This window comes from Misgurnus anguillicaudatus, chromosome 19 (genome assembly GCF_027580225.2).
Source record: "Misgurnus anguillicaudatus chromosome 19, ASM2758022v2, whole genome shotgun sequence".
NCBI lineage: Eukaryota > Metazoa > Chordata > Actinopteri > Cypriniformes > Cobitidae > Misgurnus > Misgurnus anguillicaudatus.
The window spans coordinates 26,181,509-26,201,677 of NC_073355.2; the positions used below are offsets into that span (position 1 = coordinate 26,181,509).

Here is a 20,169-nt window from a genome sequence, read left to right on the forward strand (position 1 = left end):
ATTTTTTTTTTGTTACACAGAATGTGAAGACTTTTCACTTATTTATATCCCTATGTTCAGCCATTTTTATATACAAATATATATATATGTATGTATAAATCTATTTTTATATAGTGACTCCAGACCATTTGAAATCAAATTATGCTTTAGGAGCAAAAGATGAGTCATGGCTTAGTTAGAAACAAAATGAAAAAGCAGCTGGTTTTGCAGAGACTACAACATGGATTTTTACATGTGCTTATTTCTGGCTGGAAAACGAGCTCTGGCAATGTATGCAGTGCCATGATCTGTGCAACTCAGTGTTCAGTGTTTATTATTTTGTTTATTCACCAAAGAATTAGAGGCTTTTATGGTGCCCATTTGGTGCAGATATTAACAATAACTGCCGTTGACTTGCACAGACGTATGGCTTTTTGTGTTGTTCAAAGTTTCAGAATAGGGAAGAACTAAAAAAGTGTTATTGAGAGATATAGACTGAGAAGTGTAAAAGAAAGATTTAGATTGAGAATAAGAAGTATGATGCTATTACTGATGTATGTCAGAATTGCCCAGAATGTGTGGATTGTCATGAAATATGATGATGTGTATAAGGCACTAAGCTTTCTTTTAAAAGATATTACGAGGTATTGCTTATGTAAAGGGTGGTAAGATGCTAAGAGGTAAATTTCCAATCAGTTTGACGACTTTGTTTAGCTCAGGGTGCAAGTGACAGGTGTCCATCATATGGGGCCACCAACGCTGAACACAGGACCAGTTCTTGTTGTTTTGAAAGTATTTTGGCCTCTTTGAAACACAACACAAATGATCAAAAATATAGCTGCTAGTATTTTTTAGGCAGCTACAAATCAGTATTGTACCAAATGTCAGTCGGTATAATTCGCAACCCTGGGATAAGCAAAAGAACCAATAGGTTAGATAAACAGTATATGGTTATGGTTATGTATCTTGACGTGAGACTTGCAGTGCAAAGTCCAGTGTATCTATTATTTTCAAATAAAATAATATGCTCAAAAACTTTACAGAAGTCTAGTTGTGTACTTTTTATAACCGTATGCAGGCATGTATGTTAGAATCTCGTAAAGGGGGAAACAAATGTGTGTTTATTCATGATTCTGGCTTATAGTGTTTCTCAGCATCTGTCTCTGTCTATTTGGAGTCAGTCTAAACCAGTCACAATATTAACTGCTTTTCTCTGTGAATACACACCATTGTGCCATCAAGGAAAAGAGCAAGTGAATTAATGTCTTTTCCTCCCCCGCTCCAGCTCTCAGCAATAAAATAGTGCACATTGATGCAGAGAAAAACATTATGTTAAGGAAGGAATGAGGGCTATATAAAGAATTTAGTGATGTTCTTGCCTTATTTATTTATGTTTATTTTTATAATCATTATTACCATTCTTTGTTTTTTGTTTTTTTCACTAACTATCTTAATATATTTTCGCACTTCGTGTAGCTCACCTTGTAGTGCTTAAAATGGGTTCCCATGAAACAAATTAATTGATAAAAGTGTATAGAGTACATACGTTTGTACATTACATAATTTTGGATTGAATAGTCAGCTAAATGCATGAATAAATAAGTTAGTTCGTAACATTTTGTCCCCAATCAAGAGCATTTTATTTTATTTTTGGTGGAGTGAGTTATTACTTGATATGTTGTTAGACAAGTCGTAAGCAGGCAGGAATGCTGCCTTCAATTCATCTGTAAGCTGAGAAACTTGTCTTTTTAAAAAAGGACCGATTCATTACTCTTGCAGAATGTTCATGGCAGCTTTATTTGCTTCCTCATACACTGTTTTCACACTGCTCATAAAGTGAACAACACAAAACAGAATAGATAGACTTCAAACTTTCCAATATATCTCAACATCATCATAACAAGATGTATTTATTTAAGAAGCAAAATTATACAAGATTTTGTCTTGCTTGAAGATTTCTAACAATATAAAAGCTGTAATGTTTTTTCAAAAGGACAATATTTTTTTCATACCCATTAGCAACATTTTTAAGCTTAAACTTCTCAAAAACTAATGTTTTTGCTTTTTAAATAAATCTTGTTTAAAGGATGTTTAGATAAAGGTATGGAGAATAAGACGGAATTAGGGGGACATATCATGAAAATCTGACTTTTTTCGTGTTTAAGTGCTATAAATGGGTCCCCAGTGCTTCTATCAACTTAGAAAATGTGAAAAAGATCAACCCAGTAACTTAGTTTTGGTAAACCATTCTCTGCAAGCATGTGAAAAAATAGGTAATTTAAATTTGTGATGTCAGAAGGGGATAATACTGCCCCTTTATGTGCACTATCCAACCACGGCACTGCCATTTAGTGCAGCGATCAGCTCATTTGCATTTTAAAGGACACAACCACAACGGCACAGTTTTGCTCACACCTACAAAGTGGCAATTTAAACATGCTATAATAAATTATTTATATGGTATTTTGAGCTAGAATTTCACATATTTACTCTGGGGACACCAAAGTTTATTTTACATCCACTTTTTTAATTTTACCATTTTGGAATCCATTCAGCCGATCTCCAGGTCTGGCGCCAGCACCTTCAGCACAGCTCAGCACAATCCACCGAATCTGATCAGACCACCAGCACCATGCCACAAAAAATAACCAAAGAGTCTGGACACTTTTCCCACCTAAAACTTGACTCTTCTGTAGTTACATCGTGTACTAACTGACGGAAAATTTAAAGTTGTGACTTTCTAGGCCGATATGGCTAGGAACTACACTCTCATTCCTGCGCAACAATCAAGGACTATGCTGCTTTAACATGGCTTCAGCAGGCATAGTAATATTATGCACTGCCCGAAAATAGTCCCCTGCCATTGAAAGTTACTAAGGGGACTATTATATAATAATATTAATAATAAATATTATTGCGCCTCCTGCAGCCATGTTACAGCAGCAAAGTCCTTGATTATTACGCCAGAATGAGAGTATAGTTCCTAGCCATATCTGCCTAGAAAATCACAACTTTTCATTTTCTATTGGTCTTAGTTTTAAGAGACAAGTTTTAAATAGGAAAAATATCCAAACTCTTTGGTTATTTTTTAGCATGATGCTAATGGTCTAATCAGATTCAATGGATTATGCTAAGCTATGCTAAAAGTGCTAGCGCCAGACTCTGAGATCAGCTGAATGGATACCAAAACGGTAAAAATCTAATGTTTAACTCTAGGGGAGTTGGAAAATTAGCATATTTTAAAAAAAGTGAAGTGTCCCTTTAAAAAAGTCTTGTGAAATTTAAATAAGGGAAATGTCACAGTCCTGTTCTCAAAAATGTTAAATGTCAGGTGCGCATGATTGAATTAAGTTTTCTTAAAATGATTTTTAAAATAATTGTTGGATCTACATAATTTCTAATTGTGTACACCAGTTAAACGTGATTGAATCTAGTTTTCTTAAATGAAATTATTTTTAATTAATGTTAATTTCATTTTAATTTAATCATGTGCAACCGATGTCCAGAATATTTTTTATTGTACACCCGAGATCCCCACAGACCTAATTTGCATTCCTCACATCTGCGATACTGTGTACACATGCGCACACACACAAAACAACACCACTCAAATGTAGTCTGCCAGATGAGAGCAGTCTGGTTGTGACTTTGTCTTGGCAAATGATCAGTCTGTAGAAAGCATTAAGATTCTGCCGTTCTCTCTTGCTCCATTACACCAGAGACATGAATCAGCTGTTTGACTCCTCTCAAAGTGAGAGAGTAGGAGTGTGTGGACCAATGAAAAGACCGACTGAGTAACACTAACAATGAGGAAGATCTGAAGAAAAAACAACTAGCTGAGCGTAAGCAAAGACATATAAACACTCCTCATACAGCCATAGACTTCCCTCTTTGAACTTTACGCCTCCTGAATGCTTCGTCTAGGACAGACATTCCCCCAGTTACCGCGGCTCAGCAACCACACTCACCTCTTTAGACATTTACTAGGAGATTGTAATGATGGCTTCACCATGTTAGTCCTGACACTAAACTTACATAACATAAATAACAACCGGGCTTACAGTGGAACCACTATTTCAGTGAAAAAAAAGGTGCAAGTCTGTACAATTAAATGGTCATTTGTATTCTAGTCGCACGGTGAACTCCAGTAGCCAACAAACCAGATGATTTTATCCAATGTCTTGCCTAACCACTTCTCTAAAGCGTATAAAGAAATACAACCAATCAGAAATAATGAATGATGATTTTATTAAATGTTTAAAGTGCGTATGCTGATTTACTGATCAGTAAGGGATTACACTGTATTTAATTCGTTACAATTTCATTAGTTATTATACATGTCTCATTTTTATGTATAATAAGGCTGTGTGTAGACATGTTCAACCACAGAAGTCTTCAGTGCAGCAGTAGACATTGACCTCCGGTGTACAAAACTCCTCACATGTACGGGACAAGTAAGTCGCTGCAAAGAGAAATATATTATAAACAATGGCTGAACTGTATTGTTTTTTCCTTTATAATTATATATATATATATATATATATATATATATATATATATATATATATAATCCCATACATTTCCATAATGCACATACTGTAGTATAGAATCTATTACAATAAACAAGGTGCCTTGTGTATTCAATTTTGCTCCAGTTGACATGTCATATTGATTAATATTTATGTCTTTTTGTGTGATTTTTCCATAATCAAAACACAATAGCCACTATGATCTAGCTCTGTTTCTGTATAGTCTCAGATATTTTACAGAGACGGTGGATGGAAATATTTCGGCACTTACCGCTGGACACAGTCTTGCAGTAGTTGGCAGATGAGGGGCACTCGGTTTCAACCTTGCAGTCATCATCCTGACAGGTGAAGCATTTAAGTGAATGTACTGCAGAAACACCACCACAAATGAATGCCAAATACATGAGTACGCATACAAAATAAGTTAAACAAAACCTGTTAGTAACTAAGAAAAAGATTGATGTTTATTAGCAATTTCAGTATAATAGACAAATGAATATAAGCAACATTTCTGGTCTTTCTTGCTTTCCATATCTTTCTGCCCTTCTCAAAAAAATCCTCCTAAACGGATCTCTGTTCTCATGTTTATACTTTTCTATGAATTAAATCAGTTATTCTGCAATAAAATCACTCACCAGTTACACTGCACACAAGCATCACAACAAGAGCACAGACAATAGCCTTCATGATTTCAGCTTAAACAAGCTCTTTTGTAAAGCAACAAGTCTCAGGTTTGAATATCAGCCGTTTCTGGTAAACTGCAGGTGTGTCTTTTCATATATACATGGCTAATAATGAACCTGTACAACCTGTTGAGCTTATGGTAAGGCATGAAGAGCATGCTGTAATACAGGTCAGAAAAACTTAAAGAAAAAAAAAACTTCCTGGAAGATTTTCTTTTTAGTTTCTTTTTATTTCTGTGTTTAAGCATGATTGACAGCAAAAAGACTCATTCCTCAATGTGTTAAAGAACTATTGGCCCACATTACTAGATAATCAGCCAAACAACCATTACACACACACAGAAATTGTCTTTACTTAAACAATCAAGTAAACATCACTTAATATTTTCTGTTTTGAAGCCAAAGCTTATAAATTTTAGTTGATTTAACTTTTAAGCTACAAAATCCATTAAACTAAAACATTCAAGTAAAATGAACTTAAAATTATTAGTTCATGTTTTGAGGAATACCCATAATCCTTTGTGCTTGAATATTTAGATTGTTTTCTGCTTTTTCACAGAAAAAAAAACTGATAAGAACTTTCTCTACTCAAATATTTGTTAATAAAATGTCATATAGAGTCAAGCTCTTATATTATTGATGTTGTTTTGTTGTAAATTATAATTTTGTGAAGTCACCATTCAGGTGATCAGTGTTTCCATACATGAACCCTGTTCAGAACATTTTAGTGTATTTCTCTCCACAGTATGTATGTCAAAAACACAATTTTTGTGTGTTTCTGTGGAGAATCACGTTTATTCAATGATTGACTTAAAGTCAGTGATTAATTTTGTGTTATAATACCATTTATAACATTAAAAAGTAATATAAAGTGATAAAAACTAAACAACGGGTTTCCTCACAAATTTCTAGTAATGTCAACTAATCCAGGTTAAGAGTGCGGGAATATTGGAAGAAATTAAAACATTAAGTACATTAAAATTCATTGTTATTTCAACCAGGCAAAATTAACTGTTTTAGGGCAACGAGTTTCCATAAATGTTTTAAGTTCAATCAACCTGTATGGGCTTACAGTGAGATCCCCGGCACCCTCACTAAACATGACTGTCCATCACAACAAACCTACAGACTTCTGGTTATCAGTGGAGACCTCTGGAGAGCTCATGCACTTGGTGTATTTGTATTTTTGGCTGGCTCTGAATCTACTTTCCAGTGTTATAGAGTTCTATAAAAGTTACTGTTTGACAGAAGAAAGATAATCGTGGGTCAGGGGGAGTAAACTATTTCCATAAAAAAATAAGTTATTACATTTTTCTGGTAAGCATGAATCACATGCGCTGAAATGTCATTGTGTCATGTTCCCAAATCAGCAAGAAACACTAGACTAAACTATTTTTATAATAAAATATGCAATTATGTAATCAATCCAGTGTACCATGACATCATTAAATTTCCCTTCGGATTGGCAGGAATTCAGATAAAGGCCGAGAGGAACTCTAAATTAACTCACAAGAGGCACAAAACACACTTTAAAGTGAGTCGAGAGTCGAGACAGAATTAAACTAATGGGTAAATATCAGAGTTAAAGTATGACTCTCTTTCTCTCTCTCTCTCTCTCTCTCTCTCTCTCTCTCTCTCTCTCTCTCTCTCCCTCTTTCTCTCTCTCTCTCAGCAGTGTAATGAATAGGATTTTTTTGAGTGCGCCCCCCTGAACACACACACTGCACATCACACCAGTGACACAGACAGAATAGAATGAAAAGAGGCAGTCAGGAGACTGTGTGGACAAGCACAAACAATTTCAGGCTCACACACACGCACGCACACATGCACACACACACACACACACACACACACACAAGCACACACTGGCCTTTGCCCTCCCCATTGGACCCTTTCTCTTATCCTTTCTCCCTGTGCCATTCTCTCTCCCTTTCCCCCACCTTTCCTATAAAAGGCTGATTTCCACTCACCCTCGATCCCATTTCCCCATTTCTTACAGCCATGGACACCCAACGTGCTTACTCATCCTACCGAAAACGTTTCGGGACTCTAGGAGGCTCCCCGTCCGTGGGGGCCACCAGCCGTCTCAGCTCGAGCCGCTTGTCTCTCCACGGCAGCCCACGGCACCACACCTCCAGCCCCATGACCCTCTCCACCTCTCGCCTGTCCCTTGGCGGAGAGCGCCTGGACTTTCCAGCGGACTCCCTGCTGAAGGCCCAGTACCGAGAAACGCGCACCAATGAGAAGGTGGAGATGATGGGGCTGAACGACCGCTTCGCCAGCTACATCGAGAAAGTCCGCTTCCTGGAACAGCAGAACAAGATGCTGGTGGCCGAGCTGAACCAGCTGAGGGGAAAAGAGCCGAGCCGCCTGGGCGACATCTACCAGGAAGAGCTGAGGGAGCTTCGTAGGCAGGTGGACAGCCTCAATGCTGGTAAAGCCAGAATGGAGATAGAAAGAGACAACTTGGCATCTGACTTGGCCTCTGTTAAACAGAGGTAAGAACACATGCACAGATTCATTTTTATCTATTGTAAGTATAGAAAAATTGTGTGAACCACGGAAAAAAATGACTTAATTTAGTGCGTCCAATTGGTTTGCATGATTATCTGCTTATTGTAAAGGTTTTCATCCTCTTGACCCCAGATGTTCTTTTCCAAGCAGCAATAATGTTGGCACTAAATGACAACTGTAGATGTATACAACTGCACACTTACATAAATAAAGGTACAAACAGTGTTGGCTGGTGACTGCTCTTCCGAGGGGCGCAAATTCAAAATAAGTGTTCGGAGTGTCATGTGTGTTGCTCGTGTTTTCACAATATTTGTTTGTTGCGTCATGTGAGCCATGGGGATCACGTGTTTTGTCAAAATGGGTGCCTGCTGCACACGCATCAAAACCGTTTATGATAAAAGAGACGCTCACGTTCACAAAATAAACGCAATACACTCACTTAACACTAAACTCTGATTATGCATGTGATTATGCGAGTATCTGGTAAATGCGAGCGTTTCTTTTATCATAAACCCTTTAGACGCATCTGCAGCAGGCACTTATTTTGACAAGACACGTGATGCACATAGGTTCACTTAACGTGCCGAACACATATTTTGAAATGACGAACCACACACATGACAGGCTACATACATGTTGTGACGAACTTTGCATCAAGCGCTCTCAAAAAAAGAAGTCACTGACCGCCACTGGGTACAAAAACTGTCACTGGGCTGGTACCCTTTAAAAAAATACACCTGTGTACCTAAAGGGTGATATTAGTACCTCAAAGGCACATATTGGCAACTCAAAGGTAGCCTACATGATGTACTAGGACCATTTTAAGGGGGAACCTTTAGTGCACTAACAGTACTCTATAAAAGTCTTAGGCCACCATGCCACTATTAGATTTTTTTCTAGCAACTATATATCATTATTTCTCAGACTCTTTGTTAGAATACAGACAGAAAATTCAGAATATAATTATAAGCTAAAGTGTCAAATATTTAGTGTGACCTCTCCTTACACTTGAGCAATAGCAGGAACGTGCATATAAAATGAAACCCTTATTTCTTATTTTAATCTAATGACTTCAGTACTTTAGTCTCTAAAAAGATGTGCTTAGTGCCAAGGGAGGTCACACTAAATACTGAAAATAATTATAGTTAAAAATAGCTTTTTTGGCCATTTATCATCTTAACTAAGATAACACGTGAGCCAGGAATGTCTCTTTTTGTTAAAAGTTCAACAAAAAGAAACATAGTATTGTAGGTGTGCCTGGCTTTGGTGGAGAAAGACTATACATCACTTTCATGGCCACCCCCATGTAAATTAATAGGTTGAGTTATTTCTACACCCATTACCTGTTGCAAATTAAATCAAGCCTACGGCCATTTAACCTCAGAGATTTCTGTGAAATAGGGTGTAGTAATGAGTTAATTACCTTTCAACGTAGCATTGGTGTAGGACACTAAACTGAAAAAAAAGATGTAAAATCAACAAATATTTTTTATTTTACTTTAACTTAACAAATTAAGTTAAACAATTTCAATAATTCAATAATTTCAACAATTTGTTTTTATAAGTTATGTCAAAACTTAAAATAGTAGGTTGAATTGACTTGCAAAAACAAGTTGTCTTAACTTTTTTTACAATGTAGAAGTAAAATAGTTTACTTAGAAAACGGCTAGCATGCACAAAGCACGTACACCTGAACCCCAGTTCTTGGAGATTTTTTATAGCACCAAAAGGTCCTCCTTTCTAGCTCTTCATCTTTCTATCAACCTGCATGCTCTAGAAAAATAATAATTAAAAACCACATGTGGGTGGGGTAATTACTTTAAGATTTTTTGGGTCACACAGTGTGACGTGTATTCGATGTTAAATGCAGAGGAATGCTAAGAGCAACAAAAGAACAAGGTCACAAAAAAGTTAAAAGCCCCGTCAAAGAAACAACATATATTTTAAGTGTCTTTAAGGAAAGAACAGCTGTAATGAAACTTTTAAGCATCTCAGCGTCTAAAGCTTACACTGCAATGGTACCGTTGTAAAATGTGCTAAATTTATAGCTTGAAAGTGATTCATGGTTTCTCATTTCTCCTTTTCCCTCGCTTTCTTTCTTATTCTATCCCACACTGCCTCTCTTTTCAAAACTAAAGCTTGACACACAGAATGGTATGGGGGCAGGGAGGGGCACAATACATCAGGACAGCTTCCACAAAAGCCCCATACACCCCATGCAGTTGCCCTGTTGTTAGCCAGTAAGGGAGAGATGAGCCACATTTATAACCAAATTCCAAACCTGCATATTTTTAATCTTTTGAAACCTGCAGCAGTCATGATGTTTCCTATACCAAGAAATATAGCGACCTAATTTGGTTTGAGAACCTTAATGCAAATGAAAACATTTAATAGAAAGTAACTGAATGAATTTAAGCTATCAGCCTAGTTTACAGAGGATGTCACTAGTAAAGATCTCTTTACAGCTTGTGTTAGATTTTGACAAGATGCAAATTGATCATACATACATAACATATATGCAGATAAAACACTGTAGTATCTAAAACACAAATAAGTCAAAATTTGTAAACGCAACAAAGCTTTAACAAAATACCACTGGTATTCATGCTGGCTTGATGTCATTTAAAAAAAGGTCAGGAAATAAAACTGATTTTGAATTAAGACAGTATTTTGTTATGCTATATGTAAGTATAAGAATAGAAGAACACACCCAGATGAGTTTCAAAATTACTTTTGCACTGCAGATAGAAAATTAAAGAGCTTCTTTGTGATTTACTTAAACACTGTAAAAACTTTCAGGTGCCTTAAATGTATAAGTTTAATAAAATTGTCTGTGCAAGTCATTTTAACTTGACTACACTTAACAAATTAGGTTATATGCCATTTGAACTTGTGTTTTAATTATAGCAGATATCAAAAAATTTAAGAGATCCGTACACGAAACCTGGGTGAAAAAATTCAAAATAATTTATTGTCCAGCGGCCACACAAAGTGCAAAGAGTCTTGTGGATGTTAAATTCTTTTGAGCTTTTTGGCCTACTTTTAATAGAAGTTGTTTATTGTTTATGTTGATTTATATTGTAAGGCCTCTGTCAGGTGTATCTGTTCATTCTGGAATTCCTGCATCTCATATACAAGTGTGTACGTTTACTCCACCCCGTGGGAAACACGGTATCTGCAGGTTGTGTGTATGTGCGCTTGTGTGTGGCAAATGAAGCATGAGTAAACCATTGAACTATAGGTCCAGCCCCCCATCGCAGGTCTCACCACACTTTGATAGATTACCTCTAACCAAATACCTCTAACCATATATTAACCTCATTGTGAGCATTTTATCATTATGCAATATAAAGGCTGATGAACTTTATGACATCAGAACACTTATTAAATGTTTTTGTTATGTCCATTCGTCATCACCATTTACCACCACTGACACATCCTAACCTATATTCAAATCAGAGGTCAACCAATGTGGGTTTTCAATCGCTGTTTCAGTTATGCTACTAAATTGCTTCACCCCATACTTTTAGTTTTGAATGCAAGTCCTTTTCAGTTAGAAAAAGCTGACTTAAAGGGATAAATCACCACAAAAGGAAAATTCTGTTTTCTGAAAAGTTGAACATTTATTTGTTCTGCTGAATGCAAAGAACGATACTTTAAGCAATGTTTGTATGTTTTTAAGCACCATTGACTTTTCCTTTCCTACTATAGAAGTCAATGGTGCTCCTGTTTTCTGCTTGAATACAGTTCATCCTTTGAGTTCAGGAAAACAGAAATGTATACAGTTTTGTAACAACCTGAGTACATGATGACAGAATTTTAATTTTTGGATGAACTATCCCTTTAAGAATTATTAGCTTTCATATCATTCTTTCAGACTGCACGATGAAACTGCCCTGCGGCAAGACATAGAAAATAACCTCAACACCTTCAGACAAGTAAGTAACCCTCCATTTCCATCTCATTCATGTGAATCATAAATAAGTTTGTATACTGCTGTCATGAATCTGTCATGTGACTCTTGATTTTAGGATGTGGATGAAGCAGCTCTGAACCGCATCCAGTTGGAGAGGAAGATTGAAGCTTTGCAGGATGAGATCAATTTTCTGAAGAAGGTCCATGAGGAGGTTTGTTGGCTCTCTCACTCGTTCCTCACTACCTCCATCTGTTCAGTACATCAGTCACTTATATTTTTCTACAGCGTTGTTCAGACAGGCAGCCAAATCTGACCTTTTTGTGTATTGTCCGAGGGGCAACCATCCGATCTCTCTTATGAAGCCAGTACTGCAATTAAACAGCATTTCATCCACTGGCCGCTAGAGGCAGACTCCAAAAGAGAGTCAATTCCCATAGACCTCCATGTTAAAAATGGCCAACTTTACTGTAGTAAAAAATATGTTTACAGCATGGTACAAAACGTGTTTTGGTCTGTAGAGCTAAGTTTGTCCTTCATGACAAATGTCAAGGGGGTGAATTTTTTTGTAACTCATCCGTTTAAATTATATTAAGCTTTAAAGTTCTGCATAATTAAGGGCGTGGCCTCTTGAGTGAGGGGTGAACAGCCACTGTGGTCACTAGAATCGAGCTAGGCGGGTGTGGTTTCGGCAACCAGACACATCAGCTTTACCCACGTCCCGCCTCTTTACCCATTTTCGGATATCCGCGAGTGATGCACGGTGACATGCGGCCAAGATGGCGACGGCAGGCCACGCCTACTTTAAGCTTCAAAAACGATCTTCAGAAACCAATGGGTGACGTCACGGACACAACGTCCATCTTTTTTTACAGTGGCTGTTTCTCAATATGCGTTCTTCTGCGATCTTGCATCCTCGTGTTCTCGCTCTACGTCATCATCACCATCGAAGTTCAATTCCAATTCTCAAGAATGCAAGTACAGAGGACGCATGAAAATACCCGGATGTGTTCTTGATATCGAGGATGAATCGAGTGCAGACTTGCGCGCTGAAATAGCGTTACACCCCAGAAGTCATTGCGGTTAAACAAGGACGGAGGTCAGGTGACCAACAGGAAGATCGCACACATCTCAATTCTCACAAGTGCGTTCTGTGTTCTCACAACCTTCTGAGTTCATTCTTCCGAGGTCGCCTGGCAAGACCGATCTCCACGAGAACGCAAATCCGGTCTTTGCATTCTTGGAATTGAGAAACAGCCAGTCTATGATATTGTCACTAATCTCACAAAAGTAGTTTTAAAGGGGACATTTCACAAGACTTTTTTAAGATGTCAAATCTTAAATCTGGGTGTCCCCAGAGTACATGTGAAGTTCTACCTCAAAATATCATATAGATAATTTATCTTAGCATGTTAAAATTTTACTTTGTAGGTGTGAGCAAAAATGTGTCATTTTGGGTGTGTCCTTTTACATGCAAATGAGCTGATCTCTACACTAAATGGATGGATAGTGCAGATTAAGGGGCGGTATTATCCCCTTCTGACATCACAAGGGGAGCCAAATTGCAATTACTTATTTTTTCACATACTTGCAGAGAAACTAAGTTACTGGGTTGATATTTTTCTAGGTTGAAAAAAGCACTGGTTACCCAATTATAGCACTTAAACATGGAAAAAGACAACTTTTCGTGATATGTCCCCTTTGAAGGTGCAATGTGTAATTTTTAGAAGGATCTCTTGAAAGAAATGCAAAATAATATACAAAACTATATGATCAGGGGTGTATAAAGACCTTTTAAAATGATGTTTTTATGTTTTTATAACCTTAGAATGAGACGTTTTTATCTACATACAAAGAGGGTCCCCTTACATGGAAGTCGCCATTTTGTGCCGCCATGTTTCTACAGAAGCCCTTAACAGACAAACCTTTTTACTAAGTTGTCTCCGACGATGAAATGTTTGTCCGGTGGTGGCTACCGTAGCTTCATGCATTTCAAAAGCGAGGGTTGGGCAGTGGACTGAGCCGTTGGTTGTCATTCGCAACTTCACCACTAGATGCCACTAAAATTTACACACTGCACCTTTAAGCCTGAAAGGTCAGATTTCAGTATATTTAAAACAAATCAGATTTCTTTGCCGCATGAACAAAGCCAAAGCTGCTCACAGACAAACAAACAATTAATCATACACATCCCCATTATATTCACCTTGAAACTTTCTTTCATTCCTCTGCATGGTTTTGTTTCTGTGTATAGGAGATCAGAGAACTGCAGGAGCAGCTGATGGCCCAACAGGTTCACGTGGATTTGGATGTATCTAAACCAGACTTAACTGCAGCACTGAAGGATATCAGAGCTCAGTTTGAAGCCATGGCCACCTCTAATATGCAGGAGACAGAGGAGTGGTATCGATCAAAGGTTGTATAAACACGTTTCTCTCTAGTAAATTTAAAATAAGGAAGTTATTTATGTTTTGTTTAAAATGTAAAAGCAAACTAACATGTGCTAATACTGCATTTTCCCCTCCCAGTTTGCTGATCTGACCGATGCGGCCAGTCGAAATGCAGAGGCTCTAAGACAAGCCAAGCAAGAGGCCAATGAGTATCGTCGACAGGTTCAGAGCCTGACCTGTGACCTGGAGTCTCTCCGCGGGACTGTGAGTATTACACTTCACTCCTATATCAAACTTGTTGAGAACATAAGTGATAATCTGTCCCAAGTTGATCAATAATTCTCACAATATATAAGAATGAGTCTCTGGAGCGCCAGCTGCGAGAGATGGAGGAGCGATTTGCCATAGAAACGGCTGGTTACCAGGATACTGTCGCCCGTCTGGAAGATGAGATTCATATGCTGAAAGAGGAGATGGCCAGACACCTGCAGGAGTACCAGGACCTACTGAATGTAAAACTGGCCCTGGACATAGAGATCGCCACCTATAGGAAGCTGCTTGAAGGGGAGGAGAGCAGGTGGGGAGATCGAATTGATAATCAAATAAAGTGATCCACACAAATAATAATACTAATAAATCCATGTTCTTGTAGAATAACTGTCCCGGTGCAGAACTTCACCAATTTACAGTTTAGAGGTAACTGATTCTTTACTTAAGTTGTTATTTATATAACTTTAAAGGGATAGTTCACCTTTTAATTGAAAATACTGTCATCATTTACTCATCTCGCATGTTGTTTTAAACCTGTATGAATTTCTTTGATGAACACAAAAGAAGATATTTTGAGAAATGATGGTAAACACAAAGCAGATAGTGACCATTGACTTCCATAGTAGGAATAAAAAAATATGATTGAATTAATTTAATGGGTACTGTCAACTGTGTGCTTACCATCATTTATCAAAAAAAAATTTGTCATTTATCACAATACTTCCAAAATGTATTTTTTTCCTACTATGGAAGTCAATGGACACGATCTGCTGTGTGTTTACCATAATTTCTCAAAATATCTTCTTTTGTGTTCCTCAGAAAAAAAGAAATTCATACAGGTTTAAAACAACATGAGAGTGAGTCAATGATGACAGAATTTTCATTTTAAAGTGAACTATCCCTGTAATGTCTCTTTATTTAAAAAAATTCTGCATTGTTTTGTTAGAGACCAGCATGGACACTAAGCTGACTCCAGAAGCACACGTGAAGAGGAGCATAGTTGTGCGAACTGTTGAGACTCGTGATGGAGAGGTAAAGGCAATTTATTAAAGGACATCAATGCTTAGATTTCAACATTGTGTGCCCATGAATGCACCTCTGGTACATTACCAGCAGAGAGCAGTATTTTCTTTTCCAACAATCTATAGGACGTTTAATTTAATGACATATTTGTGATATTTTGTTTCGGCTAAAACTAACCAACGAAATCTCTCTTTCAAAGATTATTAAAGAGTCCACTACTGAGCGCAAGGATTTGCCATAATCATTCTCAGGCATTGGATTGGCTGCTTCTGGATGCTGTGATCAAGACTCACCATGATCAAATATCAGCCTTTTTTAACCTTTCCCGTTTATCCCTTACTAGTGTTTTGTTTCCTGCTTAGCATACAATACAATACTTTGAATTAGGGCAGTGCTTCTCAATTATTTTCTGTCACGCCCCCCCTAGGAAGAAGTAAACATTTCGCGCCCCCCCCAACTCTCTGCCGCGACTCTAAATAGTATAATTTATCTATAAAATGACACATCTGCAAAACATTGTATCCTTACATTAAATTGCATTAAAGAACATTAAACAACACATTAAAGAAAACACAAGAAAATAAATATCGATCAACTTACAGCAAAGAATAACTTTATTAACATTGTTTTTGTCTGTAACAGAAAAGACTTAAAATGCATCAATTTGCCTGAAAAAAAAATCAATCCTTGTTTAAAGTATAATATTTTTTGACCGTTTGATATTGAAAAATTAAATTAAATATAATCAATAAATAATAATAAAAACTCAAGCGGCTTATCAGCGTGTTGGGGTGTAATGTCTTTAAGTGACAGTGCAAAAAAATCACTTCCTGAAAAAGTATTTTTCCCCAGGGTCTCGCCCCCCCCCCCCCCCCCCGGTGTCGCTTCGAGCCCCCCCTGGGGGTCCCGCCCCACTATTTGAGAAGCACTGAATTAGGGCAACTATACTGTTTGCTTTGCTTTATCTTTTCTGTCTTTATCTGTATCTTTCTGGGTCTTAACATGAGAGTAGACTAGTTTATCTTTGATTGTGCCATTAAAAGTCATGGTTGGACAGATGAATGTAGAGTGTAGTTAGTGGACAGAGTAAAGGATGGGCGAGCACTTAGAGAACAGGTTTTGAAATGTATTGTAGTCTTAGATGAGGAAGAGAAGAATTGGAAATGGCAGTGAAGAAGTAAGGGAGAAGGAAACGGTAAAAAAACAGGTTATTGTTGATTTGGTCAGTGGTGCAATATGAACATTTTACCTGAAGTTTCTCACCACCTCACTGTGTATATACATTGTTTTCACACAGTGGTTAAAGGACAAGTTCGGTATTTTACACTTAAAGTCCTGTTTTCAGATTAGCGCCACCACCTGGGCTGGAGTGTCTATTATTCAAGCTCTCTACGGAAGAATGTACGGGTGTGAGGCGTTTGGAAAAATAGGTCCACAAGTTAACATCGAATGCTAAAACATCTGTTGGAAAGCATCTTTTGCAGCAATTTTTGTGTGAGCATATCAGTGAACACCCCTGACCACTCGGTGAGTTTCACGTCTTTGTAAACGAAAGTTTAATGCATTTTAGAAAGGATTGTTCCAGTGCACCTATACAGCCATTGTAGAGGTGGGAGGTGAAACACAAACACCCGAAAATTCTCGGGGCAGCCGCATATGTCGAAATTTCAGTCAAAACCGTTCTATTTCACCATAAACATTCTGAAAACAGGGCTTTAAGTGTAAAATACCGAACTTGTCCTTTAACTTTTGGCTTTTTGGACCCAGGTTTAAATGCTTTGAAATGCGGTGAAGCTTGTTTGAGAGTTGATTGACAAATGATAGATAAGTAAATTCTAACCAAATCTTACCATTCTCCTTACCATTTACAGTCATTTTACATCTAGTAACATACTGTTACCCTTCATGTAAACAGATGTGAAAATGATTTATGTTTAATTTGATCCTTTTCTGCGTATTGTGTTACTAATGCATTTTAATTGTCTTATTGTGAGATATTGTAATAATATGTTGTGTACTACTTTTGTGCCACTTTGTGTGACAGCTAATATTAATAACAATAAAAATGATTGTTTGTAGTGTCTGTCTGTGGACTGTTTAACATAAGAACAGCGGATGCTTTTTTTATTGTGTCATGGTGAATGGCTGTCTAATAATGTCCAATGAGTCAAGCCAATGAGAAGTGACAATGAATCTGCATTTACGTGAAGACCTCAATGTGTCAAGAGGTAAAAGACTTGAGTGACAGGTGTGTGTGATGGGGTCACTGATTTAAAGCTTAGTTAAAGGGGATTGCATGCATTTTTGTTTTGTCAGGTTTTTTACTGTCATGCAGTCATGAACTAGGCTTGATGTTATAGACCCCTTCAAGGTTTGTAAACATTGAATGACTATCGGGTGCGCACGCAGCATGGGGTCAAACTGTTCATACCATTTAGGCTTTCTAGTTTAATCTTTTCATTGTCCCAGTCTCCACGTTTGATTGCTTGCAGCCGCAGATGTTGTATTTTTTGTTTTTGAGATTCTGCAGGAATCCCGAAAAACTTAACAGCAGACCTGGTGCGATTTTCAAGTAGGCATTTTTGACTATAACAAATAATACTACGCAACTCAATCTGCTGTAATGACTTTTCTGACCCCAACATGCGCAGTGGGAACCGCCTGTGAAGTGAACCGTGAAGGGGTCTATTTAAGCAGTTATGCCAGGATCTAAATTAATATCATAATCCATCCAGGTTAAGTAGGTGGAATGCACATTCTCACCCTAAAATCTATTCACAGGTCTACAAGTGAAATACCTCACCTACACTTGCATAACTGAAGATATTTATTTGAGAGCAGAGATTCAGTCAGTTTGAAACCAATATGACTAGGAATGTGCAAATATCTGTGAAGTAACTTATTCAGTGGATATACTTGTAATATTTGCAATACCGCCGAGTACTTGTAGTTAAATTATTCTTTCTACAATAAAGCCAAAGAGATTAAAATGTGTAAAGCCAAGGTGACAGTACACTTTGAACGGTCAAATAATTTTGTGCAAAATGACCTTTCGACAGAATGTGCAGTAATAGCTTTATGTCAAGCACTATTGAGGAATACAAATTAACTTTCACAACTTAATTTCAAAAGTTCCAGCTTGGTTAATAAAAAAATCAAAATGTATACATTTACATGTCATTGAGGACCATCATGGTTAATGGCACATAATGATTTTACAGCAATGTTAGCACTCACAGTGTGTAATTTCGCTGCTAGAGGTCGCTATAACAAAGGTGTAGCTTGATGGCCCTGTGAAATTGCCGGCACCTCCATTGTGAATATAAATAAATTCAACAGGACTCACAAAATAATCATGTTCATGAATGATAAATAAAGTTTTATAACCGTTACGTTATAGCGTACGTCAACATATTGGTGTGCTAGACGGTATAAATACTACAGTCTTGTTTGACTTAATGCAGCGCCACAAGAACCGACAAGCGATTGACATCAAAGTACCGCAAGAGTGATTTAAGAAATCATACAGAGAAGTCTAATTTTGGCTCTTGTGGTACTTTGACGTCAGTTCTTGCGGTGCCTAATGAAGTCGAACATATGTTACTTTTACATTCAGTGATGTGCAGATCAATTGCTATATGATATTTTCCACATACTGTAAATTTTTGTAGCTTCAGATTTTACTTTCTTTCTGAAACGCATTGATTTTGTACAAAACTCATCGATTTGAAAAGCGCTGTGTCTCTGATTGGCCAGCTAATATGTAAGTTGTGATTGGCCTGAATACCTCTGACGTCAGCCAAAAACGTGACGCCTTACCATGTTTGAAAGATTCGGTCACAATCCAATGCTAACAGGAGTTAAAGGTCACATATTACAAGGCTTTTAAGGGTTATATTTTAGGTTATGATGTCCTTAAGAATATATATTTGCAGTGCCAAAAACAAGCTCTATGTATTTTTAACAGCTAATTTTTCAGGAGCTCTTCTAAAAACAGGTCGTTTTTAACCTTTAAAAAAGTTTTTAACCTTACCATGTTTAACTCATTAAACAAACATACACCAACAAGGCTGTAACTTAAAAAAACAAACAACGTCTGATTTTCAACAGATATTCTATCAAAACCGGTGGCTACCAAAGACTTTAATGTTACAAAACAACACGTAAGCATCTAGTTAGCAACATGTTAGCATCACGTTAGCGTTGCATAACTGTTTACAATACATAATTTCATTTTTCTCTGGCTCCATAATGTAACTTAAAAGTAAGGACTGCATGATAAATCGCATGCGATTAACATATACTAATACACACTTACACACCAAAGGAAATGTAAAATCGTGAATCGGACCACAGGAGCTCTTTAATGCAAAAATCATACATACTGTACCTTTAATAGAATCCTATACACTCTACAAATGGCTGGGTTATTTTGGACAGAACACGTGGGTTAAAAATTGACCTAATGCTGGGTTATTTCAACCCAACTGCTGGGTTATTATACCCCATGGTTGCATAACAACAACCCAACATTGGGTCATTTTTAACCCAGCATGTGTTCTGTCCAGTGTTTGCCCATTATGGCTCAAAAATAACCCAGCCATTTTTAGAGTGTAGGAAAACGATTTGGGCATTTTGAATGAACTGTTTTGGAACGCCACTATTGTTACAAGGGCAACTGAGAGAAACAATTACATGCTGTCCACGCTGATGTATTACAAAGAAGTTTTAAAGGCAAACAACATCTCAGACATCTTAAAGGGAATCCTTAACACATAACAACGTGTCACAGATACTCTAATAACATCTAGATGTTTAAGTGCTTTCCAAGTTAAACACACTGTATAATAAATCATTAGGCAGCT

At 37.2% G+C, this 20,169-nt stretch overlaps 2 protein-coding genes across 2 annotated transcripts; one reads left to right on the top strand and one right to left on the bottom strand.

Moving 5' to 3' along the window:
• Positions 1-4,210: 4,210 nt before the first annotated feature.
• Positions 4,211-5,322, bottom strand: LOC129436088 (uncharacterized). The gene is made up of 3 exons (XM_055193981.2): positions 5,144-5,322; positions 4,780-4,875; positions 4,211-4,441 (listed from the first exon to the last, which is right to left on the bottom strand). The coding sequence occupies exons 1-3, from the start codon at positions 5,193-5,195 to the stop codon at positions 4,359-4,361; spliced, it is 231 nt and encodes a 76-aa protein (XP_055049956.1). The 5' UTR covers positions 5,196-5,322; the 3' UTR covers positions 4,211-4,358.
• A 1,781-nt stretch (positions 5,323-7,103) lies between these two features.
• On the top strand, positions 7,104-16,032 carry gfap (glial fibrillary acidic protein). Its single transcript, XM_055193986.2, has 9 exons — positions 7,104-7,692; positions 11,586-11,646; positions 11,740-11,835; positions 13,876-14,037; positions 14,150-14,275; positions 14,368-14,588; positions 14,664-14,707; positions 15,228-15,313; positions 15,504-16,032. The coding sequence occupies exons 1-9, from the start codon at positions 7,196-7,198 to the stop codon at positions 15,543-15,545; spliced, it is 1,335 nt and encodes a 444-aa protein (XP_055049961.1). The 5' UTR covers positions 7,104-7,195; the 3' UTR covers positions 15,546-16,032.
• The last annotated feature ends 4,137 nt before the right edge of the window (positions 16,033-20,169 follow it).

Coding starts and splice junctions, on each gene's coding strand:
- LOC129436088 (XM_055193981.2), bottom strand. CDS start 5,195: ATGAAGGCTATTGTCTGTGCTCTTGTTGTGATGCTTGTGTGCAGTGTA. Junction 4,876..5,143: donor GCTTGTGTGCAGTGTAACTG/GTGAGTGATTTT, acceptor GTGTTTCTGCAG/TACATTCACTTAAATGCTTC. Junction 4,442..4,779: donor CTGCAAGACTGTGTCCAGCG/GTAAGTGCCGAA, acceptor TTCTCTTTGCAG/CGACTTACTTGTCCCGTACA.
- gfap (XM_055193986.2), top strand. CDS start 7,196: ATGGACACCCAACGTGCTTACTCATCCTACCGAAAACGTTTCGGGACT. Junction 11,836..13,875: donor TGAAGAAGGTCCATGAGGAG/GTTTGTTGGCTC, acceptor TTCTGTGTATAG/GAGATCAGAGAACTGCAGGA. Junction 14,276..14,367: donor TGGAGTCTCTCCGCGGGACT/GTGAGTATTACA, acceptor ACAATATATAAG/AATGAGTCTCTGGAGCGCCA.